Source organism: Colias croceus, chromosome 23, assembly GCF_905220415.1.
Source record: "Colias croceus chromosome 23, ilColCroc2.1".
Taxonomy (NCBI): domain Eukaryota; kingdom Metazoa; phylum Arthropoda; class Insecta; order Lepidoptera; family Pieridae; genus Colias; species Colias croceus.
Window position 1 is genome coordinate 7920518 of NC_059559.1, and position 24706 is coordinate 7945223.

At 34.7% G+C, this 24706-nt stretch overlaps 2 protein-coding genes and 1 long non-coding RNA gene across 3 annotated transcripts; 1 reads left to right on the forward strand and 2 right to left on the reverse strand.

Moving 5' to 3' along the window:
* Positions 1-10048: 10048 nt before the first annotated feature.
* On the forward strand, positions 10049-10444 carry LOC123702264 (tigger transposable element-derived protein 2-like). The gene has a single exon (XM_045649956.1). The coding sequence runs from the start codon at positions 10049-10051 to the stop codon at positions 10442-10444; it is 396 nt and encodes a 131-aa protein (XP_045505912.1).
* A 4617-nt stretch (positions 10445-15061) lies between these two features.
* Positions 15062-16117, reverse strand: LOC123702204. Its single transcript, XR_006752832.1, has 2 exons — positions 15983-16117; positions 15062-15515 (listed from the first exon to the last, which is right to left on the reverse strand). It is a non-coding gene; the product is annotated as an uncharacterized LOC123702204 (long non-coding RNA).
* Positions 16118-17559: 1442 nt separating this feature from the next.
* Positions 17560-23446, reverse strand: LOC123702198. Its single transcript, XM_045649883.1, has 6 exons — positions 23170-23446; positions 22531-22746; positions 21931-22011; positions 21167-21280; positions 18991-20091; positions 17560-18693 (listed from the first exon to the last, which is right to left on the reverse strand). Exons 1-5 carry the CDS (start codon positions 23297-23299, stop codon positions 19940-19942), a joined length of 693 nt encoding a protein of 230 aa, XP_045505839.1. The 5' UTR covers positions 23300-23446; the 3' UTR covers positions 17560-18693; positions 18991-19939.
* Positions 23447-24706: the final 1260 nt, after the last annotated feature.

Genomic DNA, 24706 nt, shown 5'->3' on the forward strand with positions numbered 1-24706 from the left:
AAAATTATATATGTATGTTTATCAGCCATCTGGTTTCCATAACACAAGCGAAAGCTTAGTATGGGATCAGATCGTGCCGTGTGTGAAAATTGTCCCGAAATAGTAATTTATTTATTTATTTATTAAAACATGGGAAACTTATCCAGAATTATGGAATACATCCTGCAAATCATATCGCGATACAGTTAAGAAAAATAATACGCTTGATAAGTTGCTCGATATTTATAAAAAAATCAAACCAAATAGCACGAGAGAAGTAAAGAAAAAAAATAATTCCCTACGAACAAAGGACATCACCCACTTTCGGGCTAAATTAAAAAATCTGCGGCCACATCTGATTCTTAGTATGTTAAAAGTTTACATTATAAGGAATATTTTTTTTTTTTTTCGAAAAAAATTCTTTAACGTATTTGGGATCGCCGGAATTTCACAAAATCTGCCGATTTGAAAGTAATGTGTAATGGACGTTATCTCAATGAATTCAAAGATCTTTTTCAAAAAATATAACCCAGGCTGATCTATGAGAGGCATAACAGTGTAATCCGTTAACACTTCATATATTATAGCCATATTCATAATAGAGCCCTGGCAAATAATGTCTTCAGTAACCAATATAATAAGCGTCTTCCTAATACGAGTTCAAACTGTTTGTTTCTCCATTGCCCAAATGATGATCGTCGTCGAATAACAAAGTCATTACGAGGTAACATTTTGTGCAAGTACAGCGTGTATTTACAACGAGATGTTCGAATCTGCAGTGATCACTTATCAAGCAATAGTTGGGAGCAGTTGATGGAGGCACCAAATCTGCGGTCAGACATCAGTGGAGCATTCCTTGATGGTATTATCAATTTATTCAAAGATGAAAGACAGCGATTCTTAGACTTTGATAATCCTACGTTAATAAACGAAACAGACTTTTATTACTGGACTGGTTTGTCTCAAGTGCAGTTTGATTCAATTTTGCAACAAACTCCTCGTTTGAGAAGTCGTTCACGCCCTGAAACATGCTTAGGAATCCTCTTGGCTAAATACAGAACAGGTGATTCAAACCTACGTTTAAGTAGTGTTTTCCATATGTCCGAATTATCATTTCAGCGTAGACTTGCAATCGCAAGAAAATGTTTGTCTGAAGATTGGCAGCTTGATTTCGTCGGTAGAAAAAATTTCATTCTATCCCATATAGAAGTAAACCGTCCTAAGCGAGTACTTGCTGTAAGAAATAAACGTGAAAAAAGAGCTTACACAAAAAAAATGCTACTTTAGAAACAATGACGCAAAAGTACAAGTTTGTCAAAAGTTTTTTACGAAAACTCTTAACATAGGGCCATCTGTGATCTTTGACGCTGTAAACAAACGCAATAATATTGGTGCTTTTGATGCAATTGACAGTAGAGGAAAACACGAGCCAGCTAACAAAACTAAATCTTGGAAGGAATTCGTCGCCACATAGAATCATTCCCGTGTATGGAATCTCACTATACAAGAAAAGATACTAACAGAAAGTATTTGAGCGCAGATCTTAATATAAGAAAAATGTACATATTGTACAAAGAGTTATGCCAAGAAAAAAACCAAGAGGCAGCAAATGAGCTCACTTATCGAAGAGTATTTGCTATGGAATACAATTTTAGTTTTTTTGTGCCGAAAAAAGATCAATGTGCAATTTGTACAAATTACGAAAAGTCTGACGAAGAGAAAAAAGGATTATTAGAAGAAAATTATAAAGAACATATCCACAGGAAAAATGTTTGTAATGCGGAAAAGGAAAAAGACAAGGAAAGAGCTAACAAAGATCCTAAGTTTCTTTCGGTTTCATTCGATCTGCAGGCTGTACTTCAGATCCCTCACTGCAAAGTGAGCCTGTTATATTATTCTCGAAAGCTGTGCGTGTTTAATCTCACTGTTTATGAAGCAAGTTTGCCCAATAATGCATACTGTTTTCTATGGTCTGAACTGAACGGTAAAAAAGGTAGTTGCGAAATTGGAACGATTTTATTACATTATTTAACTAAATGTATTTCAGCAAATGTAACTGAAATAAGCCTTTTTTCTGATACTTGCTCAGGTCAAAATAGGAATCAATATGTGGCAGCAATTCTTATGTGGGCTGTTCAGAATATTGAACATTTACAAATTATAGAACAAAAATTTTTAGAATCCGGACATACATACATGGAGGCCGATTCTATGCACAGTGCTATTGAATCACAAAAGAAAGAAACATCAGTATATTCAATGCAAGACTGGATTTCAATATGCGAACGTGCAAGGCGTAGGAAAATACAAACTGTTCAACAGAAGAAGATAGTCAAGGAGCCATACAAAACAAAAGAGTTTAAATACCATGAGTTTTATGATTTAAAAGATCTGGCTTCTAAGATTATTCATAACAAAGATAAGGACAAGGAAGGAAATAAAGTACAGTGGCTTAAAATCAAAAGACTGAGGTTTGTAAAGGGGGAGAAAAGAATTTACTTCAATTATGACATGAGTGAGACTTTTAATTACTTTGACGTTTCCGGTAAAGAAGGAAAAACTAGAGCTACACGAACAAAAAGAAAGGAACAGGATGAATTCCCAACTGAGTTGACAAAAATGTAAGAATCATTACCTATATCCGAAGCAAAAAAAAAGGATTTACTAAATTTGGTTAAAAAAAATATAATACCAGAAGAATTGGAGCCTTGGTATAAAAATCTGAAGACGGTTAGTGTTCCTGAAGAGGCTGAAGAGGAGGATGAGATGTCTTGCGAGGAAACTATTGTGTAATTTTCTTTACTCGTGTTAATTTTTCCTGATAATATTTTTAAGTGCTATTTTATCTAAAGGATTTAACTGTTTAAACTTAAGAAAGCTTACATTAAATAAAATAAATATCGCCTATTTTGTTTTTAATGCAGTAATTCCCAAAAAATTTACAGGTAGAAACAGAAAAGTGAGAAAAAAATTATTCTACCGCCTGAATTGGAATATTATTTCAATTAATTTTAACATCAACTTATTCAATACGAGACAGTGAACTGTTCCTAATATAGTACGTAAAGATTAATGTGTGTTTAAGAGATTTACAGCTTATTTACGTATTTCAGGTAAAACAAAATAACTGCGATACCTTCACGCCAACTTTCCCCATTTTTTTACTTATTTCGACAATTATTGCATAAATTAATGTATCAAAATAAACTTAAATAATGTTTCTAAGTACAAGTAATGAAAATTTTCTGTCTTTATGCTTCGTCGTTGACCTATAATCATCCAAAATTTTAAATGAGTTTTTTTCAATATAACAGTATCGCTACTTATCCGATTCTCCCAGAATACCCTCGATATAATCTATCCATTTAGCACAAAAAAATTTTTTATTCAAATACTCAATTCAGTACCGCCCATGGCGCGTCATGCCGCGCGCCCTCACACTCCTGGTTCATCGAACGTACGTAAAATAAGGAATGTTACGTATTTATTTTTGTCATCGCTGTTAATTAATTACATCATTTTTACGTGTTCCATTGTTCGTTCGATTTAAATTTATTGAATACGACAACTACGGTAACACATGGTCCAGATTCAAATACACCAAATTGTGTTGAAACTGAAGTAGATCAATCAGACCACGAATGGATACCACTGAGTCAAATGCAGAATAGAAACATCAGAGGTGGTTTTCCGCTAATTAGCAACAACATTGAACAACATGATTTGAAACAATGTTCAGCAGTTGATGTGACTATGATCGAAAATAAAGAAAATTTACCGTCACCTTATAAAAATTGTACAGAAGTCTGTGAGAAAATGTCTGAACATAATTATCATTGTGATTTCATCATATTTTTTAAGTTGCTTTAGATGATTTTTTTACAAAATCGTGATCTGTACACTGTATCTTTGGCTTGACAATTGCGCCGCTGGGCTTTACTTTCATACTTGTGATATCTCGTTAATTTAAAAAAAAAACAAGGCGTTTTTTCATTCCTCATAAGGTTACTTTTTTTAACGGGAATGACTAGAGGAGTGCAAGATGCGTTAAAAATGTCCTATAGATCGATGTCGTCAGACACTCCGTTATCGAGTTATAGGAATTAAAAAAATAGTCCAAACAGAAAAAAAAAACAAAGCGAAAATGGCTAGAGGAAAGCCAGATGAGTAAAAAATTCGATTTCATCGATTGATGTCATGCGACGCACTGTTTTAGAGATATAGTATAAATAAAAACAAAAGAGAGAAGTTCCAGGACTGAAATAAAATTCATTTTCGTGAGACATATCTCCGCCGTACGACCTACTGATATCTACTCAATCGACATGTTTTTCTGAACACAAAAATTGCGGTGCGACGCAAGCGGCTGCTCTTTTCTCAATTACCTAGTCCAGGCCATCCAAAATCTCAGCAGTTGGATATGATTTATCATTTGCTACGCCTTGATATTCATGAAAAGATCCCTCGAGCTGAAGTCCAAAACTTCAATCAACTTTAAAGCGCTTGAACATGTACTTGAGGAGAAAGTCGGTGTTTCTCGTTCAAATGAATTTAAACCTAGCTAACACAAGCTAGATGCCCGACTAGTCCCCATGCGTAAAACGAAATGCAGGTTCTGCAAAAATTTCGCCATACTACAGAGAACTGTAAAAAGTTGAGTGCCCGAAGAGAAGATACCATTGAAGCAGTTACCCCGTTTCCTTCACCACTCAAATTCAAATGGTATGGCTGTGGTGCTCCCGGAGTGGTGCGAAGCAACTGTCCGACGTGCCATGCCAGTAAAGCTCAACGCCCCTACCAGAATGTTGGATTCTGCGCCACAACTACCTCTGCTGACACCAGGGGAATGTCAATGTCGAGTGTCGACATATACTACTGGCCGACAGTAGTATATGTCGACACTCGACATTGACGGCATCACCGGCGCTCTTTTTCTTGATAGCTGTGCCAAATCCAGCATAGCGTCCTACTAGTTGTATTGCGAGCTTAGGAGGAAAGGATATATATGTGTTCAAGGAGTAAGGAGTTGGAATAACGTTGGCTGATGGTGTCCATAAAAGGCAAAACGTTTTAGTAACACAGTCCAATAAAAATTAATGACCGCACAATCCTCACAACCCTGCCCTCGTTACACGAAAAAAGTAACACCGAAGACTGCATGCCCATATGATCCTTTGATAAAATTAGCCATTCCGACACCCCCTCCTAAGAAAAGACGCTTCGATGAGTCCCCTGGAGGATCTTCTACATTTTTAGATGCAATTTACGCAGATGCAACGACGAATCTGCAGCATTATTATGAAGACAATGATCTAAGTGAATTCGAGAGTAATCTCTTCCCAAACACATCAATATAATCGATCGATGTAAGAGATATTAAAATTTTCCTTGTCAATGGTAGGCCAGTCAAAGACATAATAAGTTTTGTTCGTTCATTCCTGCTTTCGCTAAGATTGCCGAACCAGTCACTCGCCTGACCAATAAAAATTCCTGTTTCACAATTATTGTCAAATAGTCTGTAGTACGTTTACTAAATAAACACTGTCGAGACAAGCCTGCATTTTCCGTTAACCCTCGCCCCCCGGTTACAATTTCTAATATTCATTAATGTAAAACTAGTACCAACTGAAATAGTTCCTTTTAAAAACAAAATGTTTTCACTTCAAATTTGATACAGAGATAGCTTGAGACGTGAGGAAGGACATTGGAAGGACATCCGGCTTTATCCCAGAAATCCCACGGAAACGGGATCTATGCGAGAAAAAAAAAATTAGTCATTATTCAAAAACAATTAGTCACCGCCTCGAACAACTTCCCACTTCATCATTTAGCTTGATGAGCTCTAGTGGTACTTTTCATAGTACATCACCGGCTGAAATGCATCGTCCTTCTTCCTCTCAAACTTTTTATGTTCTTCCGGATTCACCTGTACAAATACCACAAAGGCCATGTTCGTCTCATAGCTGTTATCCACTGTCACATAATATGCCACAGCAAAATCATATATTTTCTTAAAACATGATATTGACATGATGACACCACAACAGAAACAGCAACAACAACCAACATTTGACCAACCAACTAATCAAGTCCAAATTTTATCTGATGAGTCATTGATGCGACACAACTCAATCCAATTTTGCGTAAAGCATTTTAGAGCAGTTTGTGATAAACCAGAATTTTTTTTTTAAATATATGCTATCTTATATGTTTCATAACCAATTTTTGTGTAATTAAAAATTAATAAAAATATGTGAATGTTTCATTTAATTACCTTAATAGTATCCTTCAAAACATCAATGAAGGCTTGGCAAAGTTCAGGAACAATTTGAGATGGCGATTGTTATGCAAATGTACACAAGGTATTATGGCCACTATTAGTGCATGATTTGTTATGATAACTTACATACTTACTGTGTTATATACTTGTTATTTCAGCGTGAAACTATCACTTTAAAAAGGGTGAGGGACAACACGAAAGCCGTTACATGGAAAGCTCGTGCTACAAAAAGGAGAAATTTGATCAGAACTTGTGGTGACATGCACCTCCGCTACCTCAACATGGAGCCGTAATAAGCATGGTTGAAGAGGTTTGTATAATAATATCCTCTGAAATCATTGGTAACCACTGTATGGGTTGTCTCATACTAATTATTTCTGTACTCTCCTCTAATTTACATTTTTTTTTTTTTTTTGTTTATCAGGCTGCACCTGTGGTTATAACTGAAATCAGTAATTCTTTTTTTTGGGTACTGGGTACTGATAGTGACGGTGCCATTTTACTGGCTATTGATAGCAATCAAAACCTTGGCTTGAATGACGAACCAATTATAACTGAATCAAATAATAACTTGGGAAGTATGTAATTAAGAACCAATGATCCATAAACTTATATGCTTATCGCACCCTCTGCACTCAACACTTTCTTAGAAGGGAATTTTGACTGTGCTGTGATTGTGAATGACTGGAAGAAGATCATGTCAGCATGTTTGGAGTTTTGTGAGATGAATGTCTGAATTGTGTACTTATTTTCTTTAAATAATGTAATTGGCACATAGCCATTTTGTGTTAAAGTAAGAAACAATCAATAAACTACATATACAGCTTTTCTATGGTGTCTACAAATCAACCTGTTGTTTTCAGATATTTTGGAGTAGTACAAAATGGACTCAACAACATAAGTTGAAGTCAGGGAGACTAATCAAATGAACAGCCCTCAAATTGAACATGAACAAAATAGCATAGATATTAGATATCATAAAATGTACCTTTATATGTATTGTTTTATTATATAAACTATATTGTTTTATTTGCTGTAATATACTAATATCTTTTATTTACCTTTCAGATTTAAGTGATAAGAAAAATGATGCAGTAATCAAAACCACAACAGAACAAGTGCGTAGACCTATAGAATATATTCGGGAGAGATGCTACGAAAATTAGACAATAAGAAAAAGATTGAAATACAAATATTAAAAACTAGTATCAATGTAATAGTTTGTAACTTTGTTTTTTTAGTTTATAGCCAGATTAACTTATATACCATTTCTTTGCAGTTGGAAGCTAAACAAATAAAAAAAAGGGCAGCGTTGATACAGGAAGAGACAAACAAATGTTTGTTCGAAAAAGCTAAAAGGGCAGCATTGGTTGAGGAACAAATAAAACTATGTTTATTAGAAAAAGCGAAAATAGAATTAGAGGAAGTAAAGAAAGTTGTTGCAAAACAAGTTTTAACTGATTGATTTGATTAGTCTCTACAAGAATTAAAATAAAAGTATTGTTTTTTTTTATGGATTTTTATTTATTAAAAAATAATTTTAAGAGAAAAACCAAAGATTGTCGCACCATAAAGCCAGTGCTGTTAGAGTTTTCACTAATTGGTACAACATCATCATTTTCACCAAATCGTCTACTAATAATGCGATGTTATGCAGTGATGCACATGCACATATGACAGCCACAACTGTATCCACCTTGATACCCATTCCCACTTGAAGACAATCTTCTCTTCCAAATACCAAAACATCTTTCCACAGTATTTCTAGTTTTAATTTGGCTTTTGTTATCATTTTCTTGGGGAGTTGAATTGGGTGATAAAAATGGTGTCAGTAGCACATTGTTAACTGCATACCCGCTGTCCCCTTCGCATTTATAATGAGGCTTGCCTTAATCGGCTGGCCTGAGAGGAAGGACACCTCATCAAAAACCCTCAAATCCGCGTTGTAGTCCAGCGGCGTGGATTTCCTGTCACCCATGGATACCGCCCGACCTCCATGGTGTAAAAGGGTTATCCGGGTGCAGGGGGCACCGCCCGGATGGACGTTTTATATCCCCCATACTCGTGGGAACAAAAATGTCATGTCTTTAAACTCCGAACTGATCAACGACGACTCTGGCAAACACACAATTATGGACACTGAAAACTTTTACGATTTGGAAGATAATGACGGAAGTATGTCTCCGGCGCGTGTCGAGACAAGGCGGGGCAGGGCTGTGCTGCGTTCAAGCTCCAGCTCTGTCAACAGCATTATAGAAATGGATGTAAAAGACAGGCTGTAGCGGAAGCGGACACTGGACACCAGCTGTTCTGGTTCCGACACAGAAGATGGCACAGGGGTTTTTACATCCCCATTTATTAAGACCACCTCAAAAAGAGGGAAGGGCCGCCCATTGAGTTCAAGCGCCTTTCTGATGAATGTGGCCATCAAAATCGAAACCGGATTTTGTCAGGTGCTTTTAGCGATCTCTCGCAAAGAATGAATCTTAGTGTTGAACAGTTGTACTTCGAAAAAGGCCATACCATGATGGAAGTTGATAGTGTCCATTCAACAATTGAACAGTACATTAAACCCCCTATTTATGCACCGAGTGACTATGTAGCTTGAATGCAGCAAGCTCGATGAAGAAATTCTTACGATGTAAAATCAATCCACCACAACTTCTTTCTTAATTATGAAGAACTAGAATCCAACTTCAAGTCTATTAGACCAGGGAAGAAAAAAGGTGATCCAGTTGTGGTCGATATACGAGGACTGAAATACTTGCCAGATGGATCTGTTTTGTGTAAATTGCGACATCCTGATGAATGGACCATCTTACCACAAGAGCTAGTCTGGGACCTTTACTACCAAAGCAACTATATCAACAGCCCCTCAAAATCACAGAAAGCAAATACAAATATTTGCAAGAGTTAAAAAGTGTGATTGATAAAGATTATCATCCGTTTTATGACTCGATCTCGTTTATCCCACGACCATAACAACAAGATAATATGAGTAATTATTTGAAATTTGGTTAACTTGGTGTTAGCTCCAATTTTAAATTCGGTTACTCATTTTGATATATATCATAATATTATTTATTTCCAAAAATTGCCACATCTTACTCCAAACATACGAGAACTACAGCCATGTAAGATATCCCGAATTTAGTATTAATATCAGTGTAATTATAATTATTTAAGAATAATTTGATTGAACTACACTTTATACTTGTATAATACTTTACTAACATTGTCATTACAATTTAATTTAAAATGACATATTATTTCATCACATTATAATATTTCAAGTCAAAAAGTGTAAGCGATAAAAAATATCAGGCCCTAGTCACTTACGAAATTCATAAATACAATCCAATCGTATGGCTTTTTCATAACTCATTCAATACGATAGCATCGACGTAAAGTTAGTTGCAAACACAACCCAAGCCGCGGTAGCCATCTTGTTATTAGTGCGATCGCCAACTTTGTTGTGCAAATTTTGATCGCAGTCAAGTCCTCAGGCCCTAGGTAAGCAGTTTTAAATATAAAACTAATAACTATAATTTAAATACAGTAGGCGCTCGATAATCCGGCGCTCGCCGATCCGGCACACTCAGTAGTCCGGCACTTCGGGACTCAGACAGCCCGGTCTATAATCCGGCATTTTACATAGCTGAACGCCGGCCTACTGAGCGGCGCGGCCGGCGGTGTTCCAGTAGTTTCTTTCGCTCGGCAGTCCGGGCCTAACCTCAATAGTGAAGCCACCTGTTTGTTTTACTCGTAGCGCAGCGTCGCTTTGACAAAATGGCGGACAAAAAACGTAAACACGAAACATTGAGTTTAGTTAAAAAGATGGAAATTTTGCGAAAGTTGAATAGTGGTGAAAATCAGATGAAGTTGGCTGGTGAATATGGTGTAGGCCGTGCAATAATTTATGATATAAAAAAGAATCGTGAGAAGATTGAAAACTTCGCCAACACTGCTGATGCCGGGACGAGTTCACGACAGACTGTGAAGATTGGAGAGTATCCTGTTATGGAGGACGCGTTGTATACGTGGTTTCTTCAAGAACAAGCTCGTCATACGCCTCTTACTGGAGATATTATTCGTCAAAAAGCTTTAACTTTTTATGAAAAAATATACAAGAATGCCAACTTCAAAGCTAGTGATGGATGGTTCCAGAGTTTCAAGTCAAGATGACTATAACCGGCGAAAAATTATCCGGTGACACATCAACCGTCGCTCCATTAGTTGAGAAATTTAAGAAAAAAGTTGACGATCTTGGTTTAACACCAGACCAAGTTTATAACGCTGACGAAAGCGGCCTGTTTTGGAGAGTTTTACCTAACAAAACTTATGTTTATAGAAAGGAGTCAGAAGCTCCAGGTAGGAAAGTGTCAAAAGACAGGGTCACTATTATGCCCTGTGCAAATGCTAGTGGCACTTAAAGGAAAATTCAAGTGGCTATAACAGCCATTAAAGAAAGCCGGCAGCCATTTAATAGGCTGCGAAGAAATTTCTTACGCAGATGCAGATTATGTTTAGCGAAAGGCGGACGGCATTTCGAAAACCTTTTGTAAAAAATAAACAATATGTTAATTAATATTTATGTTGTTTTATTGATTCTCCAAACCTTTTATTAAGATTTAAACCTAAAAACTAAATAACAAAAAAAAACTCTATAAATTGACATTAGAATAAAGTAAAGTTATCTTGGCTAGCAGGTAAAAAATTTATTTCATTCATTTTAACTTTTATAGCCATGTGAATACTGATTTGTAACGACTTTTATGGCAATAAATGGTTCTTTAACCAAAAATTGGCCGTTCCAAATGATTAAAATTGAATTATGGTAAATTTCGTAATTTTTCGATTTTCATGTGTTGAATGCACATGATATTGTTTTTGAAGATGTTACAATCGAAGGACAACTATGATTTTTTGTGTAAAGAATAACCTTATGTTAAGGAAGTTTTTAGCAATACCAGCAAAACCTTGGTGGTACATTTTTTTTTTCACAGGATTTTTTCGAAAAATCGACATTTTGCCGAGAAATTCAAAAAACTACAGAAAAAGTTAAATTAAAAAAATTCAGTGTAATTATTTACACAAGATGAGCCTATAGCGCGATAGGTAGGTTATTGCGCTATATCTATACCAAATTTCATTCAATTCGGTCCAGTAGTTTTCATAACAGAGTAGTTTTGTGTCAAAAACATTGAAACTTCAGATTATTTAAAAAAAAATTCATAATTTCTAAACCATAAGTTTTCGCTTAACTAAAGTTTGTTTTAAATGATTACTCATGATGCTCTCAAGCTGAAAAAAATTTTTGGACCACTGAAAACGGGCCACCCTGTATATAAAATTGCACACCGTTACTTCAACCTATGGACCAGAATGTAATTCAGATGATAAGAAACTGTTATTGAATGCTGTTATCCGGGATGATGATGCCACTAAAACACTGAAGGACATGAACCTTAAAGATGCGGTCTTTAACGTAACTGAAGCGTGGCACATGGTACCTCAAAAAGCGATTCAATCGTCCTGGAAAAAATTATGGCCTTCACTAAACCACAATCCTGAGGAAGAAGAAGAGTGGAAATCAGAAGATGAATTAACTCTTGCAGAACTAAAGCAAATGTTGTTCCCAAAAAATCAGACAGAGTTGACTGAACAAGATGTTGAGGAATGGTTTGCTGAAAACTCGGATTCTTTGCCTGCAATGACCGATGAAGAAATAATAAATGATACTGTTTCTAGCACTGAACAAGATGATTTGGAAATGACCTTGCTTAGTCCCACGAGCCCCTCAGTGAAGGCTGAAGATGGCCTGAAATCAATAGATGTCAGTATTCGCTGGGCAAAGGAAAATAACGCTAGTAACGACATTTTGCTGAATTTGAGAAAGTTAAGAGAAATGATAATTAAAAAAATTTACTATGGCAAGAAGCAAGTGAAAATTGACAGTTATTTGGTCAAAGCGTCATCTTCCTCTTCCGCGGCTGAAAACGTCACAAATGATGAACCTAATATGTAATTTTAATACATAATTAATTAATATTTTAATTTATTTATGTAATTTTTTTTATAATAAATTCAACTTACCATTTTAAATATGAAGTCTTATTTCCTATACTAATTCGACAATCCGGCATTTCCGACAATCCGGCATAGAGGAAAAATTGCCGGTGCGGATTAGCAAGCGCCTACTGAATAGAATTGATTGAGGAGAAGCGCTATTCGGCGATGTTATTCAGAAGCAAATTTCAGATACAAAGATTGAAACAACAAAAAAAACAGTTAGAAAACGATTTTGTCCAGAACAGAAATCGGATTGTTTTTGCCACTTATTTGAGGGCCGCAAGGGATTTTAAAGTATCCATTACCCATAAATATTTTGAAAAAGGGCATACCCAAAATGAGGGCGACAGCGTCCATGCCCTCATAGAACGAACGGCCAAGAATAAAACGATGTATACGCCTGAGTCATGGTACGCCCTCATTAGATGGGCGAAGCAAGATGGAACTCCGTACATAGTAAAAGAAATGACCACCAGCGATTTTATTGATTTTACAAACTTGCTTCCTGGATGTAATTGGACAACAAATACAGATAATGAACGAGTTTATGGTCTCAAGTCAAGCAATTACAAATATTGCCAGAATCACTCAACATTTAATACAAAACTGACTTTTGTGACCACGAATTTTTTAAGGGTTCATACGCACTATGCGGGTAGCAACATTGCGGCTAGCCGCGCGGCTGACCGCAGGATGCGGTTGCGAATGCGGCTGCCCACGATCTGGCTGGCCGCAACGTGCGGTTGAAGAACCGTTGCGATTTGCGGTCATGTCGATCTATTTCAAAGATGGAAGTGGAAGACGTTGCAGCTATTTACTACATTTACACACGTTACGTAAAGAAGAAAAGCAGAGAAAGAAGTACTGGGTGCATCTTTATTTGCAAACTTAAAGAGATGAGAGCAAGCTTAAAGATTTAAAAACTTAAAGATTTAAAGGACTTGTGTAAAAGTAACGTCATTCCTTCTATTTAACATGATTTTTATACGAATCTGATTGGGGCAGATGAATTTTTTAAGAATCAAATAGATGACGAAGCAGAATAGTTTTAAACATAGTTATGATTATTTTAGTTGATTGTTTAACCCATTGAGCCCGAGCGGCCCGATCTGACCACGACACAATAGATTTTCTATTGTGTCTGTGATTATGCATAAACCTCTGTAATAAAAATATAATAAGTGCAAGTATGTACGCATAAACCTCTGTAATAAAAATATTTACTATTTATTTATTATTAAGTCACTCGTTTTAAGCCCAGTGCCATTTTTATAAATAAATATTTAACTGATTTTAAGTGACAAAGTTTTTGACAAGTATTGAGCTTAAAGTTACCGGTTGCTAAAGTAGTAAAGTCATATTTTTTATTCATTTAGGTTTACTCGTACTAATTGGAATAAACTACTATTTCTTAATGCTTGTTTTGTGAAAAGTTTACACATTTTTTTATAAGAAGTGTTTTTTATTTATTTTGGATATTAGTATATTACTTTTTATTTGTGTTTACTATTCTACTTTAGAATGTAATAATAGTAGTTCAAATTACTTTTTAATGATTAAGTCTTTGTTATTTTGTATAATACTGAAGCCTATTAAATTTAAAGACTGATGATTTTGCATGAATAAGATAATTAATAAGAAAGATCTCGTTTTGTGGTCTAAAACCTAATAATAGTTTAATATTTTTATAAAAAAAAATACTATTCATTTACTCAATGATTTTCATTACATTTAGTTCAATACAGTGCCCCATTCATAGAATTATAGGTTACTGTAGTGTGTTTATAAAATCACCTGAATGACCTGCAACAAAGCATGAAAATATAATTATTATTTATTTACACATTTCACAATCGTTGTTGTATTCGGATTATAAGATATTTGTTACAGTTACACAATATATTTCATATTTTATACCCAGTTTAACTGTGTGTCTGGCAGTTGCATGACTAAAATTTAAGAATATTCCAATGTTAAAATATGTATAAGGTACAATGTGTAAGTATGTATGTGCTAAAACACAAAAACCTACACATTTACCGATAAAATTTCATTGGCTATGTTAACTTCAAATTAAAGCAACTCCTCAAATTTCAAGTAAAAAGTCTTTACGATTGCTAAGATATGACGAATTAAAATTTTCGGAACCTTTAAAACGCTCTCCTGTAAAATTTGATTTTTACAGATGCACAGTTATACATAGGATGTGTCGAGATGTGTGAACTCAAGAGATAATTTGTTATAACAGTTGATTTTTCAATAAACATTTGATATAATAACAGTGTTTGTCATCAGTCCCTATACAGTCCCATCAGTCCCTAGATCACTGATTTTGAAAAATTATATATTTCTCGTAAAATAACAAGTAAAGTGACTGGCCCTTTTAGTTGCAGCAAAGTAGAATTTATAAACACAACATAGAATATAAATTGTGCCTATTTTTAATTAAAAACACCACTTTCAAAATTAGCTCAGAAGTTAACCACAAATATTTAATTTTAATTTGGTTTAGTACCTACCTACCTATAATGTACAAAATTTTGTCACTCTGAAAATAGAATATTGTTTTGCTTAAGTATCTGATTTAGTAAACACGAAATAATAATGTTATACCGAGATAGTACCAAGTTTAATTTCAACTATAATGTTTTAATATTCTCCAAAACCACATGTGTCAAAAACTTGCAATTTTAAATCACCCATGTGTAGAAAAATAATTAAAATCATATATTTAGTCCATTTTTACTAATGATATTTAATTATTTCAATTTCAATATATTGGAATCACTTAGTTTTTCTTTATAACCAAAGGAATAAAAATATTTTCTAATATTTTTTGTAGCAGGAAGTTTATTTTGTTTTTCGAGAAAAGTTACTTTTTACACAGAAAGGAGGAGATTTGAAATTTGCAACGAAGATATAGCCTCTGGTTGTAAGTAAATAATTTGAAAAAAAAAATAACCTTTTGATTACATATTGAGTTCAGTGCAATCTTGGTCAGCTTGGCTTGCTTGGCTTTCTTTACTTTACAAATTTATACTTGCTTTTGAGTTTATCTTTAAAGCAAGTGACATACTGTGCCATAACTGAATCCAGGTTACATATCATCCAGGATCAACATAATAATTCCTCCAGCGGCAAAAGTCCACATCTTTTTGATGATCATGTGAAGAACAATTATCACCTGTAAAAGACATGTTTTATGTATAAAAGTAAGTTGCAGTGTTTAAGAGAGCATTGGTAGTAGGAAAAGGAAAAAGGTGCCACCATGTTTAAATACATAAAATAATCTGAAATAAAAACTTTAAACATACATGGTACAGAGTAAGAATTTATTTGCTGATTCTTCTCGGTTAAAGCGACATTCCGAATTGGTAGTAGTTGAAAACAATTACCATTATTAAAGACTTGTCAGTAAAAGATTGCATGAATAAAGGGTTTGATTTTGGGACCATTTTAATTGAACTATATCAAGTCGTAATAGGTGCAAACTCATAGCCCCATATCAGGAACGTTAGAATAATTAATGTGCAGAAACCACACTTATGATAACACTAACTTAAAACTGTAAGAAGAAAAAGCTTATGTTTGAACTTCTTGCTTGGCCTCCTATTGTATTTATATCATGTTATTACATTTTAAAGTACTTACGTGTATTATAACAACTTGGAACACTACATTTTCTATTTGCAGCCATTGTAATTTAGACTTTAGTTGGTGAGAGTTGAGACCGTAATAGCGGCAGTACACATGGGGCCAAGGCGTTGGGCCAACGTGTTGGGTAAAAATGAATAGTGTTGTAACTAATATATTGGTATTAGTTAGGAGATTAGTAATATTCTATGGATTCACGTATTAGTAATCCGACGAACTCTCGTATGCTAATATTTAATATTCACTTAATCTGGGATTCATTTCACTCGGCACGGATCGGATAGCTCACAGATTACGTAGTAACTAATACTTAATCTGTGCTCACAGAACACTAGGTATCACTTCTAGCGGACACTAATAATATCCACAGAACAAATATACTCCGAACATTATATATAATATTAGTAATATCTAATCTGTGTGTGTTATTAGTAACAGCATAAACTGCATAAATAATTTGATCTTAAATTTGATATTCATAATCCATCCACCTAGCAAACTTATATTATACTAAGATGATGATACAATAAACAGAACTGACCCCTAATCTAATACAGTGTGATACGTATTATTAGGTCTAAGTTTAAATATCACTAATCTCAAATATTAGTTAAGATATTATAATATTACTAGACTAATATATTCATATTAGCTAATACTGATAAATATCGGTATTAACCCATCTCTAAAAATGAAGGATTCAAGATTCCTGTCAGTGTTAGCAACCTGAAGTGAGCTGATTATCGTACCAGGGGCGTAAAATTATCGTTTATTAGGCATTTATGGTTCGAAATTATCGTACTTTTTTGAATAAAGTGAATTTTAAGTCAATAAATCATATAAATTGTAATATTGATAAGTATGCAAGTCCCTATAGTTAATCTTTGTTTGACTACCGCTGTCAAATCAACGGGACACTGAAACCCAAACGTTTTATGTGCCCTACTATTCATTATGTACTCTTTGGTTTCGCGTGGTACAGACTATAGACCCAGAACCGATTCCATTTCCACTTTATGTTCAATAAGCGCGCCAAGTTTAAAATTCATTCTGACAAAATTTCACTGTTCCCATGAAAGTTCGATATGAAACACGTCAAAATTTCATATTTGTATGGGTGAAATAAGGGTGAAATAATATAAATTCTCGAATTTTGCATGATAGAAATTATCGCACGATGATACTATGCTATCGTACAACGTACGTAGGCACAAAATTATCGTGTTTGTACAATAATTATCGTACGGTTCCGAACACTGATTCCTGTTCACACATTGGCGCACTTCATTCTGCATTGGCGCTTCAAAGATGGACGTAGTCCGTAGAAGTTCTTGCACTTTGCAGCCGCGGCAATTTATTTATACCATAAAGTAACTTAATATATATATCGGGTATATAGAGTCTACAGCAAAATTTTGAACTAGCGCCATCTAGTGGACGGGTCGCAAACTATGTTATCTACTATATATAAGCATAGGACGAGTATAGGTATATATACTATATCTACCCTACTATAGGCCCCTACATAGCTTTCTTAATTTCTATTTTTTTTTAATATAAAGAAAACACGGTTATGAGTACTAAATATCATTTATTTTTTCTTCTTCGACTACCTAATATTAATGCCTCTCTTTGAATAAAATCTCCTTCATCACAGTCTTTGCTGGTACCGTCCATTAATTTATTTGTAGCCTTGCACCAATTAAAAGCAAAGAACTTACTGCAAAAATTGTACATAAATTTCTTTATTTCATCTTTATGATTTGGACAATTTATAAAAGAGGAATCCACTGACACATCCAACACCAAATTAATGTAAGCTTTTAAATTATTTAAATGATTTTTATTTTTTAATACATGATATGCCACATCCTGTATAGCTGGAAACATTTTTTTTATATTGTCTGTCGGATATGTTAGATATCTTTTATTTTTAACATATTCTCTTTTAGAAATGTATTTGTTTTTCTCCAAATCTTTTTCAAACAAATAGTTATGGCAATTCTTGCAGTTTTTTATAATTGGTTTACATTTTCTTAATAAATAACCAGTCACATACTCTAGCTGGGCCTTTATTGTAGGATTCCTGTTCTTTTCTTCGTAATCTACAATTATTTGATCATTAATAAAATCCTCCAAATCAATATCACAACTCTCAGTGTTGGATGTCTGAGATTTTGATAAAAACATTTCTTCAAAAGCATTTAAAGTTTCACAGGAATCCTCCTCACAATTCGACCCAACCGCATAATTGCTACTCATGTTATTAATTAATAGTGAGGCGAATGCGGCTTCAAAGGCAGCACACGTAGGGTTTACATTTCTAATACCATGGCTACGTATGCTGCCAAAGAAATTTTCTAGGGGGTCCTGATTTAAATGCCTACACCACATCGACTTCATATTATATTTATTGAACAAAGTTTCTTTCAGCAATTCCACATTTTCAATAGTATGGACCCAGTTATTTATTGATGGAACAGTACCAGAGGACCCCGAAACAGTAACAAACTTCATAGATTTTAACACTTTTTTTGACTTCGACCACACCTCGCTGTGCTTAGAACTTGGTGTGACATTTCTAAGAAGATCTTTTCCGCTCCTATTCTTCGAATTCTGAAAACTTCCATTTAACGAGTCGAAGAGATCGTCAATAAAAATTATTAGATCTGCGGTGTCCTTCGTCTCTTCAGGTAAAATTCCATTTTCTGAAAAAAAAAATGAACAGTCACATGTTTGTTATACTAGGATATATATACTTTTTGTAGGTATATAAATTATTATACATAGTACTAACCATGTAGATAATCGTATGGGTGATTCTAAACTAATTGAAGCCAGTATATTAATATTTGTCAAGACAAAGATATCGGAGAAAGAATCATTTTGTACTAAATAAAATAAAAATACTACAAAGTTTGATGTGTGAACACAGAATTTAATTGAAAATAGTTAGTCAATCTTATTTGAGAATAGCTTTGTTAGTTAATAAAAATATTACTTACCAGCCAAATAACCCATTGTTTTTCCAACTGTCTGGCTAAATATCTGAGATGCAAATTTGACCTTCATCTTAGGTATCTTATCTTTATTACAATGATTTTCAGTCAAATTTTTTATTATCTTTAGTCCTTTGTAAGATGGGTTATTTTGGTACAATTGTGTAATATGCTCCCATTTCGCTACTTTTTCTTGACTATCCAATGTAAATTTTAAATTTTTGGTTAAAAGGTTGTTTCTAAGTCCTTTTAAAAGATGAGGGACATCATAAAGAGGTATTATACATTGCCCATCAACTTCAAAAACAGAGTGCCTAAGCACCTCATTTCGTCTTAGGTATTCTTTTCGAGTTTCATTAATTAAATAATTGATAGCACTCGTGTTTGATGTACCCTGGTGACAGACTGTCGACAACACTGTGAATCCTGTTGATTGGAGTTTTCTTATGATATCAACAATCATTTTGGCTAAAACTCCTTTAGGTGTGCTCCCGTGACTGAAGGAGTAATATATAGGCTGCTTGTAGTTTTTGGTGATTCCTCTTATCATGAAGACCTGTACATGATTGGCTATTTTTCTTGTTGCTTCGCCGTTGTGATTTACGAAACCCGTTATTTTGTCTTTTCTAGGGTTATAATCAAAATGAGGTTTAATAGCCATTTCGTCAAAAAGTAATGAGCACAGTTTATTATCTTGTTTCATTTTCAATGCCTTCTTTTTTAATTGGGCAAATATATTCTCATTAATTCCAGGCTTTAAACCTGCCCTTGAAATAAGCCTGCTTATAGTAGCAGGGGAAGGCAAAACAAAAATCTTACTGAGCCACCTGTAAACTTTAGGCCCAAGTTTATAGAGTGAAAGTGACATAACTTTCTCTTCATTTGAAAATCTTCGCCCCATTTTTGGTTTCATTATTTCTCGAAACTGCATAACAGTAAAAATCGCAGCCAAGGTTTATTTCTTTAGAGCATTTTGAAACATTGTATTTGTAGATAGCTTCTTTGCTTTTCGCAAACGTTCTTTATAAGAGTCGTTCCTTTTTTGCAATTTCTTGATTGTTTGCTGCAACATCTGCTCACCGTCCACATATTTTTTCTTTGTGGTCTCTGCAAACAGAAATTAATATAATATAGTTTATATATTATGTAGGTATACATAGTTATTTTGAGACTTCATGCCAAAAGACAAAGACAGGGTTTGGTTGCCATAGTCTTGTCTTTTAAAAAATTCAAGCCACAATTTTTTTGTTGAGTTTGGCATATGATTTTGTATCCGTACATCTTAATCTGTGCTTCTAATGTATATGTCGTGGCCATATCGTAGATTTGCTCATTTCATGAAATGGCCAACATAGTTTGATCAGATCGTTAAATCGTCAACGTTTCACGATTTGGTCATCGACATTTGGCCAGATCGTATTAAATATAGGTTAGGTTAGACTTTAATAAACAACGCACAAGCCGAGCGAGCAAAGCGAGCGTGCCGCGGCAGCGGCCGGCGAGTGCCAGAAGCGAATCGCTTTTTAAAAAAGAAACAAAAATGGTCGCATTTCACGAAATGGCCATCCACGTTTGGCCAGATCGACTATCTGGCCAAATGTGGATGACCAAATCGTGAAACGTTGACGATTTAACGATCTGGCCAAACTAAATTGGCCATTTCATGAAATGAGCAAATTTACGATATGACCACGACATATACATATATTGCCCCCATTCTGCTTACATGGTTACAGATTTCAATACCTTTTGAAATTTTATATCTACTAATTGAAACACCCTACTTATTAAAAATTTAAAATTAATTTAATTTAGTAAAAATCATAATATTAAAGCATAGTATGTAAAATACATACTACACAAATAAACATTACACAAATTTTATAGAATACTAGCGACCCACCTCGATTTCGCACAGGTGAAATACTAATCCATACTAATATTATAAATTTGAAAGTGTGTTTGTTTGTCCGACCTTCACGTCAAAACTTAGCTATATTATGCCATGATTTTTGGTGTGGAGATAGTTGGAAGGCTGGAGAGTGACATTGACAAAGGCTACTTTTCACTGCGGAAAAATATCTCATTCTCATGGGAAATCACTTTATGTTAATTCCCTAAGAGCACGCGGGCGAAGCCGCGGGGCACCACTAGTTATATATATGCTAATACAAAAACTTACTTGGTACTGAAGGCTTAGCAGGCTCAGCAGGAGCACGAGGAGGGATATCCACATCCAAGGTTATGCTAGGTCTCATAGGATTAAGTCCAGGCTGTTTTTCAGTAACACCAATTCCTGTTAAAGTAAGCAAATTTTATTATAATATACGTTTTTTTAGGATTCCGTACCCAAAGGGTTATTCATAAAGGGGTATTACAGAGGCTTCTGCTGTCTGTCCGTCTGTCACCAGGCTGTATCTATCAACTGTGCTAGTTAGACACTTGAAATTTTGACATAAAAAGACAGATGGATATGTATTAAATATTAATATCGCCACTACAACAACAAATACGAAAGGGGATTCCCATACAACAAAATTAATTTATCTGCTCGAAATTCATGAAAGCAAACGGTAGACGCATTCACAGAATGTTCAATTAAATAAAATTTATTTTTATGGGGCTCCCATTCATGAGAATTTATCACTGGATATCATCGCATTCCCATGGGACTGTAAATGTAACTTTGTAGTCATATCAGAATGACACTTGGGATACAATTAACCGCTGGAAGAATTCTCGTTCTAAGGGGAAATAATATTTTGTTAATCCCCTAAGAACAAACAGGCGAAGTCGCAAGCACCTCTAGCCTCTAGTGATGATATTTTTTGAATATATTGAAACATTTACAAAACAGCAAAACTATCATCATCATCATATCAAATATCATCACAATTACAAAATTACAAATGACCATGATAGACTGAGAAATATGAAATATCTCACCTGATACTGATGGCATATCTGGGTTAATAGGTATCTGCTGGTTAATCTCCTGCAGGGGATGTTTTCTTACAAAAGAAAAAGCTGAAAAAAAATATAAGCAGCTAAGTATAAACAAGATTGGTAAAAAATATTTAATAATTTTTAAAAATATTTAATAAAAATCAATAAATTGTCTCAGACACTTTTTAGATATTGAATAAATCTTTAATTTAAGAAACTATAACACATTGTTGCTAATTTAGTTTTCTTAAACAAGCTCCTAAAGAATTACAGAAATAAGTCAAAATCACTCTAAAATCGATACGGCCTCTTAAAACTGAATAATGTTAGGCTTAATTTTCTAATTTTAGGCTGTGTGGAATCAGAGTGGAGTTATCTACTAACTCTATCTACGCCAAATGCATTTGAGGAATGAGTTTGGTCTATTTTAACACATCTCCGTTCCCTTTGCTCAACTCAACTCTAATTGAAACGCACCCATATTTTCATGATGTAAATCATCTCATATCATAAATCACATACATGTGAAATAAATGAAAATTTTTATCTAAGCACTTGCTGTGGTCATTTTATTGTAACGCTTTAGTAAATTATAGTTACCAGATAACCGAAGAGTGGGGATAGCACTTGGACTGAGCTTTTTACTTCTAGTGTGATATTTTTCTTCAAAATGTACATGGCATACTCGTCGGTAGTTATAAATGTACAAGTTCTCTTTTCCTAATATGTCGCCTCCAACATTATAAATCCAGTCTCTGAAGCGTTCTAGCTCTTTATCTGGGTTAGGAAATTTATGTAAAATTTCATCAACAGCACCTGGAAAATAAATAAAAAAATATATTTCAGAACACCTAATTTTGGTGTAACCCATGTAACAGATAAGGGTCAGAGTGACCTTCAGGGAGCGGCTTACAGGAACTTGTGATTTCATGTCGTTCTAAGACATTTCCAAGAGCTAATAAATGGCAGCTTCCTAAAGTGCACCCAGGCCAAATGGCCTGCTTAATGGTGAATTCATGGATAAACTATAATTTTAATGTGGCCGATTTACTGTATCCGGTTAGTTACAAGAAAACGTCTCAATGAATTGATAAAAGGAGTTCGAATGAACGAAAATTGTGCATAGTACTTAAGTAGTACTTAACCTCAAACATATGCAATCGAGTCGAGTTCCCGAATTTAGGAATTACACTTATGATAAAGCTTTTAAAAACCAGAACAAAACTAAGATCTACTTACCACAGTTGGGTACACAACACTTTTTCACAGCTGCCATTAGTTCAAGTCCGTAAAACGTAGCCGGGGTCAGAGAGCAAAATACAGAATCGTCGGATGCCGGCACTACACATAGGCCAACGCGCTGGCACATGCACTTGTCTATGTGTAGAACGGGCGAAATGCGCACTTGTGGTAGGTATTTGAACGTTGGCCGGCGCGCTTGCGAGCTTGCCGTGCGGACTGCGGTGTCGGAAACTTCAAAGGACACTTGTCGCAAGCTTGGCGCACCATCCACACATTGGCCCAGTGTGACCAGATTCAGTATTTTAATACTTTTTCAGTATATTTCATCGATTTTTCCGAACATCAGTATATTTTCAGGTATATTGCTGCAAGTCAGTATTTTTGGGTATATTTTGGTTGACGTTATGGCAACACCGTCGTGAGTGATCGTCTTTGCGACAATGTTTGCGGGATTCCCCGGAACGCGAACATTGGGGACTTTTCCGGATTTATACATGTTATCTATGAGCAAAGATGAGTAAGTTACAGATATGACAAGAAAGACGGCCGTCGCCGGCGTTGTAGTATTGTCATACTATCTATACAATTATCAATCAATACATAGTATAAATCAGAGTCGCAGAATGTATGTTCGCCTAAAACTACAACTGCTGGACCGATTTTAATGCGGTTTGCACCATTATATAGAGCGTAATTTTCAGATTGCATACATTGAAATCCGTTGTGTTTCATGAATATCAGTTTACCCGGACGAATTCGGGACGGACCGCTAGTTTATCTATAATTTTCAAAACAACGTCTAGTTTTTAAGTTTTCAGTTGGATGAATAGGTAGTAGTTAAACATAATATAAGATATTTTATTGCTAGTATAAAATCGTCTAATACGGTTCAAGTGAAATGATTGTCTCTTCTGCACTCGACTTAATCTTTGAGGACTTTCTTTCGGAAAGGCCAAAGGGGAAAGTCCCGAATTATAGAAAGACAATTCGGGAATTTCCCTAAAATAGGGGTTTTTTTTGTCATCATATAAATAGAACGCGATTTTCGTAGTTTTTATTTACTTAGTTGCATCCATCCGGACAGCATGTCTAGTTTTCAGCAAAGTTATTTAGCGAAGTGGGAACAAATTCCGGAATTTTCTTCGTGGCTTTCACGTCATAAGGATGATGAGTTCACCGCATTTTGTAAAGCATGCAATGCGAAACTGCAAAGTAGATTAGCATCTATAAAACAGCATGCAAATACTGAAAAGCATAAATCGAACTTGATAAAATATAAAGGACAGTCAAAGGTAAGCATTAACTCGCTTTACTTATCTAGTTCAAGGGAGTGTGTAGCCTTGGGGGCGCTATGGAAAAAAGACAGACGAAATTTTGAAATTTTTTTTTTGTCAGTATAACATCTATTTTTTATGGTTTTATCGGCAAGAATAGCCTAAAATAAACCCTTTTTATTCTTTGTATTTTTTCTCTAAGGTTGATAGTTTTCGAGATAATCGAGATCGTTTTCGATTATATATACTCATTTACAATG

What these genes read in the sequence shown, in the direction of transcription:
- LOC123702198 (XM_045649883.1), bottom strand. Translation starts at nt 23,299, where the DNA reads ATGTGCCAGCGCGTTGGCCTATGTGTAGTGCCGGCATCCGACGATTCT. An exon ending in AGATATGCCATCAGTATCAG is followed by an intron (nt 21,281 to 21,930) that starts GTGAGATATTTC and finishes TTACTTTAACAG; the next exon opens with GAATTGGTGTTACTGAAAAA. An exon ending in TGCTAAGCCTTCAGTACCAA is followed by an intron (nt 20,092 to 21,166) that starts GTAAGTTTTTGT and finishes TTCTGTTTGCAG; the next exon opens with AGACCACAAAGAAAAAATAT.
- LOC123702264 (XM_045649956.1), top strand. Translation starts at nt 10,049, where the DNA reads ATGGCGGACAAAAAACGTAAACACGAAACATTGAGTTTAGTTAAAAAG.